Source organism: Calliphora vicina, chromosome 4, assembly GCF_958450345.1.
Source record: "Calliphora vicina chromosome 4, idCalVici1.1, whole genome shotgun sequence".
Taxonomy (NCBI): domain Eukaryota; kingdom Metazoa; phylum Arthropoda; class Insecta; order Diptera; family Calliphoridae; genus Calliphora; species Calliphora vicina.
In genome coordinates, this window is record NC_088783.1 from 80,955,998 (window position 1) to 80,975,841 (window position 19,844).

At 27.9% G+C, this 19,844-nt stretch overlaps 2 protein-coding genes and 2 long non-coding RNA genes across 5 annotated transcripts in view; 1 reads left to right on the forward strand and 3 right to left on the reverse strand.

Moving 5' to 3' along the window:
* Positions 1 to 838: 838 nt before the first annotated feature.
* On the reverse strand, positions 839 to 1,551 carry LOC135956976 (uncharacterized). The gene is made up of 3 exons (XR_010576393.1): positions 1,471 to 1,551; positions 1,259 to 1,377; positions 839 to 1,143 (listed from the first exon to the last, which is right to left on the reverse strand). It is a non-coding gene; the product is annotated as an uncharacterized LOC135956976 (long non-coding RNA).
* Positions 1,552 to 6,501: 4,950 nt separating this feature from the next.
* On the reverse strand, positions 6,502 to 7,932 carry LOC135956329 (uncharacterized). Its single transcript, XR_010576375.1, has 3 exons — positions 7,828 to 7,932; positions 7,047 to 7,120; positions 6,502 to 6,982 (listed from the first exon to the last, which is right to left on the reverse strand). It is a non-coding gene; the product is annotated as an uncharacterized LOC135956329 (long non-coding RNA).
* Positions 7,933 to 12,270: 4,338 nt separating this feature from the next.
* BCL7-like (chromatin remodeling complex subunit BCL7B-like protein) lies at positions 12,271 to 13,210 on the reverse strand. Its single transcript, XM_065507236.1, has 2 exons — positions 12,776 to 13,210; positions 12,271 to 12,647 (listed from the first exon to the last, which is right to left on the reverse strand). The coding sequence occupies exons 1-2, from the start codon at positions 13,053 to 13,055 to the stop codon at positions 12,529 to 12,531; spliced, it is 399 nt and encodes a 132-aa protein (XP_065363308.1). The 5' UTR covers positions 13,056 to 13,210; the 3' UTR covers positions 12,271 to 12,528.
* A 2,587-nt stretch (positions 13,211 to 15,797) lies between these two features.
* Positions 15,798 to 19,844, forward strand: part of Zdhhc8 (zinc finger DHHC-type containing 8) — a 174,081-nt gene continuing 170,034 nt past the window's right edge. The window contains exon 1 of one of the 2 annotated variants that reach the window (XM_065508333.1): positions 15,798 to 17,491. In XM_065508333.1, the coding sequence (XP_065364405.1) occupies positions 17,400 to 17,491 (92 nt within the window). In that variant the 5' untranslated portion in view covers positions 15,798 to 17,399. The remainder of the gene's footprint in view (positions 17,492 to 19,844) is intronic. The other variant, XM_065508334.1, reaches the window with a different exon arrangement.

Here is a 19,844-nt window from a genome sequence, read left to right on the forward strand (position 1 = left end):
AAAACAAATTTTGTATGAATATGTGGGAAATGATATATTGAGTACATTAGGATACAATTTTTATGAATACCAATCAATGATGAATGCAGGAAAATTCAGAAATAAAATTTTTTAATGACATCAGTAAATAGATAATTGGTAAAAATTTAATTTTTTAAAAGAAAAATCCTATAATTAAAAAAAATATGTACAAAAATATCTTAGAAATGACTAATTTTTGGATTTTTGCACATTGGGACCACATTTTGTACAAGGCCGTTTAAATGCCTATATGACATATTTTCAATACTTTTAATTTAATATAAATAAACCACCGTTTTTAAAAGGTATATTTTCTTTTGATTTCAAATTCTTTGTAATTTGTATGCGAAAAATTTGTAATCGAAAAATGAAGGTAACATCAGATGACACAACTATATATACATATATTGTACTCTACCCTTCGTGCAATAAAATTAGGACATTTTTTTTTAATTTTATAAAAATAACAATTTTATTTAGAAAAATAAACGTGAAAAAATATTCCACAAAACGAATTTATTCCCATCTATTTTTTAAAGAAAAAACGACTAAATATGTATATGAATGAATAAAATTCCATAACATTTTTCAAATTCAAATCAATTTAAATCATTTTTGTTTTATAGAATAGAGAGGAATATTACAAAATACGAAATAATTTTGCAACAAACAAAACAACAAATATTATTAACAGAAACAATAAAAAATATTCCACAAAACAAATTTATTCCCATCTATTTTTTAAAGCAAAAACGATTGAAATAAATTCAAGAAAAATTTTTCAAATCATTTTTGTTTTACAGAATAGAGAGGAATATTACAAAATACGAAATAATTTTGTAACGAACACAACAACGTAAAAGAAAAATTTTAATATCTATAAATCAAATTGTTAATAGGTATCTATAAATCCATCAGGAACACTTGCCAATAGGATTTGTATTGTAAATTTTAAAACATAAAATACTCCATATAGCAAATTATAGGCTATTAACTGCGGCAATATAAATAATTTCAAACGGACTCCTAAGAGATCGTTGCCATCTAAAATAATATATTCCCCAAGTCTTTGTCTGCCCATGAGATTGTCACGCTTGGCTATGATTTCTGGCAGCAACCAACCTAAAAATATGTTAAGAACATGCAGGGATTTTGAAGATACACAACCCACAACTACAGCTAAAAGCGTTATAATGTTCGTCTTTTTTCCCTGATTTTTGGAAGACGATGGACTTACGATTGTATCTTCGCCAATGGGTTTGCTAATTATTGGCATCATATTGTGTTCTCTTGAATTCATCATAGTTTCCTTCAGTTTTGTTTTTTGAAGCACAATTCTGTTTTTTTTTTAGTTTTCTTATTTGTTGAACATTTGTTGAAAATATATGAAAAAACAAAATAATTCATCTTATTGCAATTATATTTTCACATATTTAAAGTAATTCTTACCTTTAATTCAAATTATATTCGTATTTGTTTTTTTTTAGTTTGAAACACAATTATTCTGTTTATTCTTATTTGAAATTTTTTTATATATAATTTGACATAAAAAGAAAAGCTTGCTTTCCATTTTTGTGGGATTTATTATTTACAAAATATTTAAAGGGATACCATGTAAGCAAAATATTTAAAAACATACAGCCGATTTTAAGTCCATAAAGTTGACTATTATTTAAAATTTCGTACCATAAAACAAATTTCAAATATAATCTAAAATGTTGTTTTATTATTTCAAAAAAAAGCTTTTTGTTTTCAACTTTTATGTACAATTTGTTTTTATAATTTTTTGAAATTTCTTCTTTTTATTTACTTTCATTGAAACATATTTTCAATTATTTGAATGTATGTATATGTTGGAAAAAGTTGTGAAGCTTTTTTTAAATAAAAACAAAAGTTCTATTTTAAAATAAAATCGACTTTAACAAAAATTAACTTTAAAATTTCTTTCATAGTTAGGGCCATAAAGAATTAAAATGAAGAGAAAAAAAAACGATTACGATTTTTATTTTAACGGCCCAGTTCATGAATGGTTATCATTAGACCCAAAATAATATGAAAATTAAAGTAAAACAACCCATGGCATATTTTCTGTGAGTAGTAGGGTTCCTACGCGGGAAAAATTTCCCGGGAATATTTATTAAGACATTTTTGTCGGGATTTTTCGTGAATTTTTGTATAAGTTTTCTTCTTAAATTTGCAATATTCTGATTTGTTATAATGACCAAACTTGTTGCTAATCGAATGATTCCATTATATTTGTAATTTTGTTTCGGTCTAGCAACAGATATTCAGTTGGTCTTAAGCCACAGCAGATCAATTTGATCATTTAGAATGACTCATGTACATATGTTCTTAAAGGAATTATTAGTGCGCCTAACATTACATCTTCTAAGGATATTCATATTTAGAGAAAATAATAATAATGTGGTTTAAATTTGTTTATAAACAATCTGATTTGTGAAATGTCTCTTTCGAAACGAACTACGTACGACGCACGGTGCTTTGTCTCATAGACAAAAATCAAAAAAAGTTTTGTTCTCAAAATATTGTTACGTTTTAACCTTTTCAAAACGTTAGTTTATTGCCTTTAAATAAACCGGATACTTTTGATTGCAAATAAAAGCCGTTTAGTAGTTTAAAAATTGTAACAACTCTTTATTTATTTAAAATGTACAACAACCACAGAATTAAAGTCACTCAATGTTTTTTATACACGTTTATAAATTCTCAGAAATACAGACACTTTATAATGTACACGAATTCACTTAAAAAACACAGCACACTCAGTTGATTTTTATTCGAAAAGCGTCTCTGATAAACTCACTCACGACCTCAACCTCTGCCACTATTTATAACACTGCATTACCATCTAGAAAACTCTATTTCTACAATGTTCTTTAACTGAATCGTTATAAATCGTTATATTTGAATTCAAGTACAATTTCGTAACAATATGATAAAATATATGTTGATCGATAGCTAACAAACACAGCTTAAATAAATTTGTAGGAATTGGTTTTATTTGACTCTCTTAGACTTCACCAGAGGTAGCTAAAGTCAGTCAAATTTAAGAAAAAATTAATGAATACAAATATTAATTGAATTGCTTCAAGAAAATAATTCTCAAAAATTCATTATTCTAAAAATTATTTCAAATTTTTGTTTTTTGAGTTCTTTAGTGTTTTTAAAATTCGGCAGTAATAAAATTTTTATTAAAAATTTCGACTAAAATTTTTTTTACCGCTCAAAAAAATAAATTTTTTTAAAAAAAATCAAAAATTACAAAAGTTTGTTGGAATGTTTTAAAAAAAAAAATCGTACATTTTTTTATTTCGGTTTTTCTTAGTTTTTAGATTAGTACTAACTTTTTGCCACAACTTAAAAAAAATGCATTTTAAAATAGGTCTAAATTCACAATTTTTACTTAAATTTTGTGTATTATAGAGCAATAATGTTAAAGTTATGTTTCAAGATATATAAAATAATATTATCTTAAATTTAATTAAAGAAATGGTCATAATTTATTATATGGAAATCAAATTGTGCATTAAATCTTAACCAGAGTGCGCTAATATTATATAATTTTAAGCAAGATGAGGTAATACTTTATATATCCACCTATTTTTGTGACACATCTCTCTCAATATTTTACTTATGGATTATTTACATATGGATTCAAATTCAACAACAATCTTACAATTTACAGAATCTTGCCGTTTTATAGTATTTTTTTGTGCACTGCATTGCCGACTACTGCATTAATAATCGGAGAACACAACAAGATGAAGTTAATTACTGTGAGTTATGTATTTTGCAGACTTTTGGAAAATATAAGATATGCATAATACATATATGTATATCAACGTATAGTAAATTGTGTCTCCTTTTCAAAAATATATTAAATTTTTAAGAATTTAAAAGTTGATAGAAGACTTTTGTCAAAAATATGGGAATCAAAAATGGTAGCTGATTTTTTTATAAAATTTTAATACAATAAAAGTGTTGTTTATGAATCGTTTTTATCGAAATTTGTAACTTATTTAGAAATTTTTGGTGCAAATGCAAAAGTATGAAAGAAACTTGTGAATTATTATTGAGAATCCCACAATTCTAAAAAAAATTCGAAAATCCCAAAAATGGTATTTTTTAGGTTTTTGACTTTGTTTAAATATTGGGTCATACAAGAATGGTTTTAATTTATTAAAAGCAGATATGAGAATAGAGTTAATTTGGCTATGCAACTCGCAGATATAAAAGTTTTGAAATTATTTTTCATTTATAATTCTTCCAAAATGTTATCTTTGAGAAAAATATAAACACATTAATTATTTTGTATTTATTTTCTGTATAACTAAACATTAATGTAAGTACTTTTTTCGAACAAATTCGTGAAAAACTACTTTTTAAAATATTTTTAATTTAAATGTACATAACTTTTGAATTAGTATAGATTTTAAAATTATTATTTTTTTGCTATTACTAATATATGTGTTGGTAATTCAAATTTGGATTCACTATTAGCAAAAATCCAGACTAAAGTAGGAAAAAAACTTGAAATTTTAATTTTCAAATGTGAACATCTCGTCAACTATAAGAGATAAAATATAGTTCATGCAATGTTTTTTGTAGCAATCTTCTTGTAGATTCTACACCTATAAAAATCTTTCAAATCAGATCGAGAACAAAAATTTGGCATCATATTAAATTTTTCATATACCCGATATACCCCATTTTGGGGCCAAATTCAAGACATAAACTCAGCTATACCTCCATGGAATTTTATTAACATCGGACTGTTGGTTTAGAAATTACATTATTATTATTGTTACATTATTTCCACTTTTTTTCATTTCCCCACTGTGCTCGAGAAGACATTTTTATGGAGGCTGGGTGAAATCATGAACCGACTATGACCAAAATTAGCAAAGTTTGTCCTTGGGTCGAAAAAGTGACGTGGACCGAATATTATTGGAACATGTCTAAAATTGCGACATATACCTTGATTAACAAATTTACATGGACAGACTGGCGGACGGACGGACAAAGTTTATTCAACCCAAAAAATTATTCGGTAAATACAAATAACATACCAAGTTTCATTACAATCAGATCATTTTTGCAAAAGATATAGAATTTTTACAATTAAGGATATATGGGAGGACCAATAGTCCTTGCTGCAATCACAATAAAAATTAACAGAAAGATTGTAAGCTTAGTGCGTATAACAAATGCAGATTTTTATGATCTTTAGATCAATTATGTAGCAAAAATTAAAAATTATATTTTTGGTATATATGGGAGGTAGGCGTGTCCTTGGTCCGATTTTTTCCAAAAATTTTTCTTAACTTAGGTATTTTATATTAGCACACCAAATTTCAAAAGTCTACGACAACTCCTTCTATTTTTGTCCCATCGTTATATGGGGACAAAGCACTGTGCGACGCATGTTTTCCAGATTTAACATAGTAGGAGTTCGTAAGTTGTTTAGTTCCCTTTTACAAGGCAGACATTTTTCTCATTCTCTTTTGAACTAACCTAAACCTGTGTAATACACACTCTACCTCTTCAACCCCTCGCCCACAAACTTCGTCTTCTGCATTGTAAAAGGGGACTAACTAAAATAATATAATTTGTGTAGATGAAACGTTTATTACTAGGTGGTGGATTTATTGTACAATGAAAATGTTTTTCTCAAACGTCTAAATATCATGTAGAATGGCATCGATTTTTTCGGAACGAAATCATAAAATTCTATAACTTATATCAGCAAAAAAATAAACTTTTTATAATGACATATTTTGTTTGTATAGATGTAACGAATCACAAATTATACGGATATGAATCAGCTGGTTTCAGAAGAAAAATAACAAAAGAAAATGTCAAAATGGTTGTGGTTTAAAGAGAGGGACAAATATATTTCACACTAGTTTCATATTGAAATTATAATTTTTCTCTCGCTCTGCAAATCACAACCATTGAAAACTTTTTTGACAACTGTCATTTGTTTCATATCTGTAATAATCTGTGTAAAGAATCTTGTAGCTAAACATTCTAAGGGTCATTATTACAACTTGCCTTAAAGTTCGTAATAGTAAAAGGTAACTTTAAGTAATAGGAAAAGGTACCCTTAAAGTTAACTTTTACTATTACGAACATAAATATAAGTTGTAATAATGGCGCTAAGTGTCAGTTGAAATAATTCAGAAAGAAAGTTCTATGTCACAAAACAATAATTACTTTTTTGCCAATAAAATAACAAAAACATTATTTTTAGGTTTTATATAAAACAAATTTATTAAAAACAAATTATAAAAGGATAAAAATATACATATTTCAAAAAGTTATCATTCTCTGTTCTATAAAACAAAAATGTATGAAATAGAATTTGTGTATCTTTAAATTAATGAAAAATATAAAAATTATCTTTCAAACATTTTCATTTACAGAACAAAGACTAAAAAAATACTACAAATTTAGCTATTAACAATCATTTTAACAAAAAATAACAAATTAATCTTTCTATGTTCTATAAAACCAAAATGTTTGAAATGGAACTTAAAGTATCCTCAAATTAATGGAAAACAGATAAATTCTATGACAAACTTTTTCATTTTACAGAACATAGGCGAAAATACAAAAAAATTACATAACAATTAACAGTTATTATAACAAAAATTAACAATTTAAATGTAATTCAGGGGAGCTGTTGACAATAATACTCGTACGATAAGGCGCAAAATATATATAACTCCATACACATAATTGTATCCGATTAATAATGGCAATATAGATAATTTCGATCGTACCGCGATAAGGTCCCTGTCATCAAAATTGAGGAACTCCCAAATAGTAATATTGTCCATTTTCTTATTTCGTTCCTCTATAATTTTCGGCAGCAACCAATCTAAAAATAGTTGTAGAAAAAAAAGCGACTTGGACACTACATGACCAAGTATGAACGCTATAACCATTACAATGTTAAGATTTCTTTCACTGTTTGGCGACTTCAATGTTGATGGACTTACTAGTAATTCCTTTTCAAATTCGCCCTCAACTTTCATCGGACTTTTGTTCATTTGATTTTCTATCATTTTATTTGCTAAAATTGTGCAAAATTACAAATTAATTTTATATAATTTCACATTTCGCACTTGATCAACAAGAGGGTATTAACTCAAAATTTTGAAAATTTCACTTTTTTCAAGAAATCAACTAACAACATCAATATCTATCTACTGTAAAAATTTCAACGTATTCCGATTATTCTTTCATATCGAAAACAACATTTGAGACCATTTTCGTGATAATGTAGTGACTACTTTTCTACAACAAAAAGGTATTATTTTGAGTTAATACAAAAGTTGAAATAGAAATACGTTGTATATTGTCATCAAAAAGGTATTATTTTGAGTTGAGCCTTTATTCCAGTTAAAAATAATCAAATTGTTTTATTTATATTTGGTTGTATTTTGAGTTGATACTGTTTTGTTGATAAAATTTGTTTTACTTTATGATTTTAATTCGAAATGTGACTCTTTTTATAATAAAATTGTTCACATTTTTTCAGAAAAATGGTATTAACTCAAAAAACAGATTTTTTTTTGCAATAATTGGTGAAATTTAAAAGAAAAACAATGTAATTATATTTTTAAATGGAATTTACATACTATGATGTATTCAGATTTTCAAATTCTATTAAAATGTAACCACAAACAGTTTTTATCCTCTACTGAACATTTTAAAATTTTGAGTTAATACCCTCTTGTTGATCAAGTGCGATTTATTCTATAACTTTTGCTTTCTTACCTTTTATCTTCTTTAAATTCCTTTTTATTTTGCAATATATTTGGTTTAAAATTATTTGCTTTTTATTTTTTGTAAATAAACGCCTTGACGATTTTATTATTTTATTTCAATTGTCAACAAATTTTTTGTACATGATTTGACATAAAACGAAAAGGTTGCCTTGCAATTTTTTGAATTTTATTTCTGTAAAATATCTAGGGTTTAAAAGTTTTTTTTAATTTTGCTTATGATATTTTTTTATCGTTTGACTTTTAAATTAAAAAACAAAAATTATAATGCTAAGAAATAATTACAATTTTAGATTAAATACAGATTGCCCGTATGATCACATTGAATTAAAACAACATGCAAACAATCACAAAAAAACTTCTCGGGGTTAGGTCTCGAATCCATGTTAAATGTGATAAGTCCAGCATTGTCAGAACTTTTCTGTGGACATATGCTAAATTTTCACAAACAATTACATATTCCAAAATAATAAAATTAATAAGTATTTTTCTGCAAGGAACTGGGTGGGCAATTTGAATTTTTCCGTTAATGCAAGACTACTAAAAAAATAGAATCTACAAGCAATCTGAAAGTTTAAAAGTATTGAAAACTAAAACGTGCAATTTAAAAACTTTCTAGGTTTATGTTCAGCGTATCTATCTTATATGCAAATTAAAATTTGTAGTAAAAGTTTCTTAAATTCATAAATAATATATGTAGATTTTAAATTCGTGCATTTAAATGTCGGGAACATAATATTTTATTATTTATAGTGCAACAGTTTTTATCGAATGCATAATTCGTCAAAACTAAAGACAAAAGGCCTTATTCATAGAATTTTTAATTTAACAAAATTTATAAAACAAATTTTGTATGAATATGTGGGAAATGATATATTGAGTACATTAGGATACAATTTTTATGAATACCAATCAATGATGAATGCAGGAAAATTCAGAAATAAAATTTTTTAATGCCATCAGTAAATAGATAATTGGTAAAAATTAAAATTTTTAAAAGCAAAATCCTATAATTAAAAAAAAATGTACAAAAATATCTTAGAAATGACTAATTTTTGGATTTTTGCACATTGGGACCACATTTTGTACAAAGCCGTTTAAATGCCTATATGACATATTTTCAATACTTTTTATTTAATATAAATAAACCACCGTTTTTAAAAGGTATATTTTCTTTTGATTTCAAATTCTTTGTAATTTGTATGCGAAAAATTTGTAATCGAAAAATGAAGGTAACATCAGATGACACAACTATATATACATATATTGTACTCTACCCTTCGTGCAATAAAATTAGGACATTTTTTTTTTAATTTTATAAAAATAACAATTTTATTTAGAAAAATAAACATGAAAAAATATTCCACAAAAAGAATTTATTCCCATCTATTTTTTTTTAAAAAAAACGACTAAATATGTATATGAATGAATAAAATTCCATAACATTTTTCAAATTCAAATCAATTTAAATCATTTTTGTTTTATAGAATAGAGAGGAATATTACAAAATACGAAATAATTTTGCAACAAACAAAACAACAAATATTATTAACAGAAACAATAAAAAATATTCCACAAAACAAATTTATTCCCATCTATTTTTTAAAGCAAAAACGATTGAAATAAATTCAAGAAAAATTTTTCAAATCATTTTTGTTTTACAGAATAGAGAGGAATATTACAAAATACGAAATAATTTTGTAACGAACACAACAACGTAAAAGAAAAATTTTAATATCTATAAATCAAATTGTTAATATCTATAAATCCATCAGGAACACTTGCCAATAGGATTTGTATTGTAAATTTTAAAACATAAAATACTCCATATAGCAAATTATAGGCTATTAACTGCGGCAATATAAATAATTTCAAACGGACTCCTAAAAGATCGTTGCCATCTAAAATAATATATTCCCCAAGTCTTTGTCTGCCCATGAGATTGTCACGCTTGGCTATGATTTCTGGCAGCAACCAACCTAAAAATATGTTAAGAACATGCAGGAATTTTGAAGATACACAACCCACAACTACAGCTAAAAGCGTTATAATGTTCGTCTTTTTTCCCTGATTTTTGGAAGACGATGGACTTACGATTGTATCTTCGCCAAAGGGTTTGCTAATTATTGGCATCATATTGTGTTCTTTTGAATTCATCATAGTTTCCTTCAGTTTTGTTTTTTGAAGCACAATTCTGTTTTTTTTTTTAGTTCTCTTATTTGTTCTTGAACATTTGTTGAAAACAAAGTATAACAAGTAGTCCAACTCTTTGACAGCAGTACCTAACTCTAAACATGTGTTAGTGAAAAAGTACCTAACTCTAAACATGTGTTAGTAACAAAAATGTACATGTGTTGGTGCCTTTTCAATTTTCACCAGACCTACAGAGTTCTATAAAATTGTGTTAAGTTTCAATTTGTTTGATTTTCAATACCAAAAATTGAAACTCTGTTCTATAATTGAAATTCTACCACAAATAAAATTAAGTGTCAAAAATTAAAAAAAATAAATTTTTTCATTTGTTCAAAATAAACGCTTTTTGGAAATAAATGTGTGCTGCAACTGTTTAAAAAATTAACAAAATATTGTATAAAAGTGTAATAACGTGGTTCGGCCTTTATTTAGCCGGAAATAGTAGTTAAAATTTCAAGTATTTTGATGTGTTTAATTCTCTCACAAGGGTGATGAATTCACACGCTACACGTATATGTGAGAGAGTAATTTTAAAAAAATTGAGAGTTGGACTACTTGGTATACTTTGGTTGAAAACAAAGTATACCAAGTAGTCCAACTCTCAATTTTTTTAAAATTACTCTCTCACATATACGTGTAGCGTGTGAATTCATCACCCTTGTGAGAGAATTAAACACATCAAAATACTTGAAATTTTAACTACTATTTCCGGCTAAATAAAGGCCGAACCACGTTATTACACTTTTATACAATATTTTGTTAATTTTTTAAACAGTTGCAGCACACATTTATTTCCAAAAAGCGTTTATTTTGAACAAATGAAAAAATTTATTTTTTTTAATTTTTGACACTTAATTTTATTTGTGGTAGAATTTCAATTATAGAACAGAGTTTCAATTTTTGGTATTGAAAATCAAACAAATTGAAACTTAACACAATTTTATAGAACTCTGTAGGTCTGGTGAAAATTGAAAAGGCACCAACACATGTACATTTTTGTTACTAACACATGTTTAGAGTTAGGTACTTTTTCACTAACACATGTTTAGAGTTAGGTACTGCTGTCAAAGAGTTGGACTACTTGTTATACTTTGGTTGAAAATATATGAAAAAACAAAATAATTAATCCTTTTGCAATTATATTTTCACATATTTAAAGTAATTCTTACCTTTAATTCAAATTATATTCGTATTTGTTTTTTTTTTAGTTTGAAACACAATTATTCTGTTTATTCTTATTTGAAATTTGTTTATATATAATTTGACATAAAAAGAAAAGCTTGCTTTACATTTTTGTGGGATTTATTTCTACAAAATATTTAAAGGGATACCATGTCAGTAAAATATTTAAAAACATAAAGAATTAAAATGAGGAGAAAGCAAAACGACTACGATTTTTATTTTAATGGCCCAGTTCATGAATGGTTATCATTAGACCCATAATAGTATGAAAATTATCATAAAACAATCCAAGGCATATTTTCTGTGAGTAGGTTTAATGCACTCATACATATATCTAAATATGTACATATATATGTACACCATTAGAAAATTGAATATGTACAAACTTTGTGGCTTATTCTGGATCATTGATGTTTATGAAGGACTGTAAATTATCATTAAAGCCCCTTCATGGGTGCTCCAATGCTGTGTAGTAGGACTTCAAATGCTAATTACAATCAACGTATGAATATGAAAACTCTTGATTTTTAGCAAAAAAGAAAGGAACGTTTAATATTTTTTTTTCAACTTGCTTTAAATTTACTTTTATTACAAAAAGTTAAAAAGTTAATTGGAAGTAAATACGTATATGCATTAATTTAAATCAAATTTTATTCTCTTTTATTCAAAAGATTTACAATGTTAGAGTTTATTTTGTTTTGTTAGAAAAAATAAATTAAATTGTATAAAAAAAATATAAAGAAAACAAGCAATAAACTTAAAAACTAATAATTAAAAGTAAATTTCATACAATAAAAGATTTAAGGGGGATAAAAAGAGACAAGATAAATATTTAAATAGTGGGAAGAACAGTAATAATAAAGAAGCTTATTAACTATGTTATGATATATAAGGTATTGAAATTAAAAAAAAAAAAATATGTAATGTATAGACGGAAATAAACTTTACAAAATATGTATGATTCTAATCACTTTTATACAAAAAAAAATATTGTACGAGTTGTAAAATGGTTGGTTGTTCTTTATCCTTTTCTTAATGGCAGTTATTTTAAAATAAAAAATTCTTGTATTTAAGCTTTTTTCAACTATTTTTAATAATACATACATTAACATTGCTTAAGTGTTTGGGTGAATTTAAAGAATAGATATGAATGATAATAGCGCCACCTTTTTGTAATACATAAATGGATTCTTCTCTCCGTTTTGGTATTTAGGAATTCATTTAAAATTGTTTACTTCTATTTTTGAGGTGATTGAATGCATTGATGAGTACGTAGGTAGATGCTAGTGGATTAGAGTTGAGTAAAATGGAGGTTTAATTAATCGCCCTGTTTTAAACGTTTGACAGGACCGTCGCTACCCTGAGAATTTGAATCTTCTGAGAATGGCATACTGCTAACGAAGTCGGCACCTTGCGAATCACTGACAACGGAAAAACCTAAAAAAATTAGAACAAATATTTGTAAATTTCTAAATTGTCACAAAAAGATAAATAGTCAAGGTAAAATGTTTGTCATCCAACATTTGTTTTCTTTTGCCATGGCTATTCCCGGCTTGCACACTCACAGGTATTTGAGTCTTCGGCTGTTAGACCATAACTGGGTGTTATTTGAGGTGGTGTAGGAGTGCCTTTCTGCGAGTTTTCTTTGTCGGACTGTTTGCACAAGGAACTTAATTTCTTTTTATCATTACTTGATATGGGCACCCATTTGAAGATTTTCATTGTGGTGTCATTAATGGTTACCCATTTCTTTTCCCAATGCCTGGGTTTATCCACCGCCTGCATAACACGTTTGATATCATCTTTGGCCCGACTGCGTGTCTCAGCTCTAACACTGCGTGACATTGTATCTCAATTATTGCCAAAGGCCTCTTCCTTTGCTTCACTAAAACTCTTATTAATATCTCAACTCTAACTTGCTGAAATTGTTTATTTTATTTCGTTTTTTTTCTTCACACTTGTAAACACCACCATACGATTTGCATTGCTGTAGCAGAAAAAAAAATATTGTAAAAAATGGCCGCACCATTTATACTGACAGCTGTTTACAAATACATTTTAAGGTACCATTTACAGAAAATTTACCTCAAAATATAGTTTAAAGGGTAGGTATATTTTATTCTATTTTATCTTACTAATATGAAGATAAATTGACTAAACGTTTAAAAATATTACGTATAACTTTTATAAAATAAAGCTGGCTTTACGTATTTTGTTGATTTTAATAGCGAATGCTAAAACTTTCTGTACAGGTTCTTAACAATAAAAGTTTTTTTGGTTGCCAGTGTTAAAGATGTAGTGATTTTCCCCTCATATCTAGCGATTTTTAAATGAATTTTAGCGAGGGCAAAAGTATTTTAATCATTTTTTTGGTGCTTACAGCTCTCTTATAATCAAGCACAAAAACGTTAAAATGCTTGCCTGCACTCTCTTAGTTTAGGAGTTATAGGAATTTAAAGTCAGTATATATAATACTAAATTTCTCACATATTTAGAAAATTATCTGATCTATGGCTACCATTGAATAGTGCTTCAAAATAGCTTTTATGATATATAACGTACTGTTTATTAACATTGTGAACCTAAAATGAATTTTTGAATTTATGACAGTATTTCAGAAAATTTTGATGTACAGAAAAAGTGATTTTAGCTAAGCCGTTGCCCGATACACCCCAGAGTTTTGGTGTTAATAACTGTCTTATAATTAAGCCTGCTCTGTCTTAGGACCAAAATTCTTTGTTATAACAACCCATACAAAAAGTAACAAACAAATTTTAAATTACTTTTAGCCCCTGTCTATGCTTGACAAATATTTATCATAACAATTATTGACGTTTGTTGTCAAGACAAAGTTGTTTGAGCAAAAGCACTAGCAATAATATTAAAAAATGGGACTATACCTGATAATTTTTTATCTTGATGTTTATCATGATAAAAATGTATCAGGTATAGACAGGGTGTCTATATGTTCGCAAGTCTACTCCGCAATTTTTGTCTTTGCAATTGGCAGAGGTAAGGTCGGGTTAAGAAGAACTAGTTTTTCAAATTTGAGTACAGACTTTCTTATACACGGCAAGTTGGATTGTTTTTTCATTCATGTTTTTGAAAATGAAAAACAGACTAGCGCAACCTAGTGTGAAAGACCCCTTGCAGTTGAGTGTCTATTTTCAAGTTTCTTGAACTTCTACTATTAAACATTTTTACTGATTTAGTTTATATTTAGGTAGTTGGCTACCTGACAAATTGTGATTATTTTGGATATGTACAGTTTTTTTTAATTATCCAAAAATGCAATTCGAATTGCGTACCAACTGGCATTTGATATGATAAAGAAAAACAAAATCAAATAAGATAAATCGCTTTCTTTTTAGTGTTTCATGACACACCCTGTTATATTAATCTATTACAATATGTATACGTTTGACAACACTGTTACATACTTTTCGACCTGTGGTGATAACATTTGACAGAATCCCCTGCTAACAATAAATGATAAAAATCGCAGAATTTTTTTCTTTATTTAAAGGCCCAAACACATGCGTTGAAGTTGGCTGCTACTACTCTGATTATATGAAGCGTGTTTAGGCTTTCCGTATAGGTTAGCTGACGTAATGTAATGTATCCTTAACGGAACAGCTGTTCGTTTTTGTAGTGGTAAAGAAGTGGACCTAGGCTAGAGCAGTTCTGGCGATAAAATGTAACGTCTGAACCTGTTAAAAAAAGAATTCGCTTACGTTTTAACGTGATTTTTAAAAGCAGTTAAATTGAAACATATTTTTTTAAAACGCTAAAAAATAATTTGTTTAGATTTTTATGTCAAATTCGTGTTACACATTTTTATTGATCTATAATCCCACTAAAGTCTAACGTTACGGTTATATTCCATCAACCTTCAGTTAATCCAGCCTTTAAAGTGGAAACAAATACATATATTGTTAAACAACCACTATTCAATTATTCAATTTAGGACCAATTGTGGTTTTTGTTGAACTGTCACCTCCTTATATGAATTCACCTTGCTTCCACAAACTTTTTTGAAGTTTTCCGAAATCACATCGAGTAACTTTGGAAACGCATTTCTGTTTCCAAGAGCCTGGAATATTCTAAGAACCGAAAAAGCCAATTTAAAATAAATACATTTTATTTATGTGTTGCACATATTTATTATTATTTGCGGCACATATTACACAGATATGAAACAAATGACAGTTCTCAAAAAGTTATATTGAACCGTATGATTATTTTGACGTTCTAAATTTTAGAATCTAAAACCACATTTCAATGGTTGTAGTTTGCAGAGCGAGAGAAAAAAATGCAATTCTCAATAGGCAACGAGTGTGTTATATATTTGTCTTTCTTTCAAAACCACAACCATTTTGATATTTTCTTTTGTTTATTTTCTATTAGCATTTTACTGGAACCAGCTGATTCAAATCTGTGTAATCTGTGATTTGCATCAATTTCATTTATTGTGAGCCCCCTTATATTTTACATTTCATCTAGCAAAAATCGCTAAATTCCTCATGAAATGCTATATCCAGCTAAATGGTTTAAAAATCGCTACCATTGTAAATAAAATCGCTAAGTGGCTATCACTGATTACCAAACAACAAAACGTAAAATCGAATTTGGCCGAGCGAACGAACGAATCATGGATCACAGTGTAGCGGATGAAATAATGTTGAAATACTATTAAACAAATTAATAAATAAATTAAGAAAAAGTGAATTACAATACTTTAAATATAAAGAAAAATATTGCAAAACTTAAAACATAAAAATCCCTAGCAAAAGCCAAAAAATCGGGGCCCTTTGAAGGCAAAGAAAAAAATTAACTGTGTGTATGTTTGTGTAAAAAAAGGTGGTGTGTAAGGAGAAAAAAGAAAAAAAATACCAAAAGCAAAGCACATAAGAGAAAAAATAAAGAATAATTAATAAAAGAAAATTATTATAGAAAATCTATTCAAATGTCAGCTAAGGCTGCTCAATTAATGCAATAATAAAAAATGTGGAAATTCAATAGATATTGTACAACAACACAACGTTAGCAAAAGAGAAACACGGAGAAAAAAGAAATTCCAATTGTCAAGTTTTATTTTTTGCTTGCTGCCTTCTGCACACTACACTCTTCTTTAAGTTCATTGAAGTGCGAAAATCGGTGTAAAAATATTAAAAGAAATACAAAAAAAATTATCGGGTTTTATTGTTTTTTTAAGCAAAAATTTTAACGCAAAAAATTGCATGCTGAGATATTTTTTTAATTAAACAAAACAGAAAATAAAAGTAAAAGAAAAACAAACAAATTGTTTACATTTTTTCTTTGCTTTTGTAAGAAAGCGAAAAATGTTTTCATAATTGAATTGAATTATCTTGTGTGGTGTAGTGGAAGCAACAAAATCAACAACAAGAGAAGGAAATTAAAGAAAAGCGAAATTTTCTTACGGCATCTTAAGGGAAAAAGTGCAAATAAATACAAAAGAAATAGAACGAACAATAAAAAAATGGAAATTAATGTGTGAAAAATTGTGTATGAAATTAAAACAAAAATAAAAAAGAATTAATCACGAAATAGTGTTCGAACAAAAGTGTTGAGAGGAAAAAACTTGTCTGCTGTTGGTTTTCCCTTGTAATACGCTATTTTTCCTCCAAAACATCCTACTTCTAGTCATCCATTTTAGTCTTCTTGTTCTTTTCTTGTAATTTATTTTTCTTTATACGTATTACCTCTACACATCATTCTCATTTGTTGTTGTTGTTGTCGTTGTTATCGTGGTCGTTGTTATTGTTGTCTGGTGTCTCAGGCAATTCTTCCTTTTTTTTTAATATACCGTGTTGTACATTATTGGATGGTTTGAGCTCCATTGTGTCTGCCATAAAAATTCGCCAAAGAAGTTCTTGTTTAGACAACTTTTTTTATATTCATCTTGTAAAACGCGTTACTTGACTCTTTCCATTGCACATTCCTTATTTGGTCCTCTATGTGCACCTGTTTTTAACCTTCAACGAAATACTACAACAATACAATAGAAAAAAAAGGAACAACAACTAACAACCTTGGATTACTATAAATTTATAACCACTCCATCATCATACTCATCATTGCCATCATCCATTGTGAAAATTGTCCTCCAACGAGACTTAAGGAGTCAGCTGAAGCAGAGGGAGTTACTGAAACAACAGCAGCCACAATATGCCCAAATGCGATGTTAAGACACGTTACATTCCTGCGACTTTCGCTTGGATTTTATTATTAACCACCACATTTCTTTTCTTCTTTTTTCCGTAAGTATTATTTACGTACACACATATTTTTTTCTTTTGTTTACTTTAAATAATTTTATAACACCCACCTTATCTTTTGTTTATTTAATAATTTTTCTAAAAAATAACGAATGTCTTTCAACTTTAGGGAAATTTTCACAATTTTTATGTCCTTGATGAGTCTGAAAATACCTAGGTATTTTAAAATTTAGGAATTTGTGTGTTACAACTCTAACTGACAAAATAACCTTAGAAGCTAGCATTATTTTGGAATTAGATGCTATATATTACACAAAAAAAATATTTACCACTTTAACACAATTTTGTTTGATGTTGTTCATAAAATAATTCGTATGTAAGTGACTTGTGTGACCCTACGTTTGTTTAATTAATATACAGTGGTTGACAATGCAAGAGATACTTTTCCAAAAATTAAGACAAAATGTCAGAATCCAAAAAATACAGATTAATTTGTATTTTTTAGTAATTATTTAATAGGTTAATAATTTTATTTTACTAAATTCTGAAAACTGCAGACAAATTGAAACGTATTCATTAGCTATGGAAACTTATGATTAATTTTTAGTGACTCAGTGTTTTATTGTATAGGTATCAATTGTACTATATTACTGCTTCACAACGAGGATACATAAAACCAACTAAGGAATCAGCCATTTCCTTTGAAATATTTTGCGATTTCCTTATATATTTTATTTTTATTTTTTGTATTTAATTAGTAGTATTTTTATTGCTTTTCTATAACAATTTTAAAGATTCCTTTGAGGTATAATTTTAAGTTCATATTTTGCGATCTATAATTTCACATAGGTTTTCTATGGAATAAAAGGCTTGGGAAGGCCACTTTAAAATAAACACCTCATTGAATTGTAACCACTTGGTACAACTAGGGATGCCCACGATGCCCACGACAGCCGGTTCTACGCACCGGAATGACCTGAGTTCACTCGGCCAAGGGCTGTCAACTCAGCAACAACTGCTGCTACAACAACAACAACTAGGGATGCCAATCCCGAAAATCGCCAGATTTTTCCCGGAATGCTAAATTTCAGCATATTTATAATTCTAATCTCGATTCAAATCCTAACGGAGCCAGATTTTTTAATTTGAATCAGGGAGCAGCAGGTATCCCTAGCATTGACATTATTAATAATTTCGAGTTGACTTTGAGCTATGTTTTTCGTCAGTTCCATACATTGAATAACATAAGTACATATACAAATTGGGCCAACAACAATTTGTTAAACTATCATAATATTTAGGACAATATGACTTGTTGTGAAGGCACTCTGTGCTGTTTGTCACAAATAATTGTCTTATTTTGCCACAACTGCAAATGGAATTCCACACTAAATCTTCTTGGGGAATTTTGTTTGTTTTTTTTTTGTCCGGTATTGTTCATGAACATTACCTCGTCCAACAAGCACATCAAGATTTTGACCAGGAATTTGTGAAAAATCTGCCAGTACATAAGTTTTATCATCCATCACACAACAGATGTATTTTTTTTATAAAATTTTAACTCAATTTTATCGTTCGTTCTTTTGGTTCTAAGTTCTTTACCGAATTGCGATCTGGAACTTTCTAAATTTTATATGACATCAACCCAGCATTGGCTCTGCTCACAATAGAATCAGAACATTTAACTTTACGAGCTGCTTCGGTGTTCTGAAAGAGTTGTTCGATTTTTTTTTTCAATATCTGTTAGACTTTTTTTCTTCCTGATCCAATTTTCTTTCAAAGTTCGAGTCTTCTTTATATTAATGGCTTTGGAAACAGTTTGACTATGAACCTTTTTTTACGAACTTTTTTTCGGTGAACATTTTGACCGAAATATCAGTTGAAAATTAATGTTTTAGAAATGATAATATCGGACATATTATTTAAAGCTAACTTGATTAAAAAATAATAATTTGTTGGACTCAATCTTTAGGCAGGAAACAAACATTTTCCATAAAAAAAATAAACAATTGTATGTTCCATAAAATGTTTAAATTTGCTATGGTCTGGATTCTATTGAGGTTCAACTTTTAAAAAGAGTGTTGAGATATAGCTTCCATGTCATTAGGAGCTTACTTACCCTCATGGAGAAATAAGCCTATTTGGCATTGCGATACCTAAAATGTCGTCATGTCCATGCACCCAAATGAATATTACCAATGATTGTCTAGCTATCTTCTCAAGATACAGTCAGGGATCTAATCGCCGCTTAACTATCGGGAATGATGAGGTTATCCCTTGATATTGAACATGTTGCCATTAGTCCATTCAGTAATATCCGGTATCGAAGATTGATCCGGGAATTGTGTAGTCTACAGGTGAGCCCGAATTGAAACTTTTATTAATTTCAGAATTT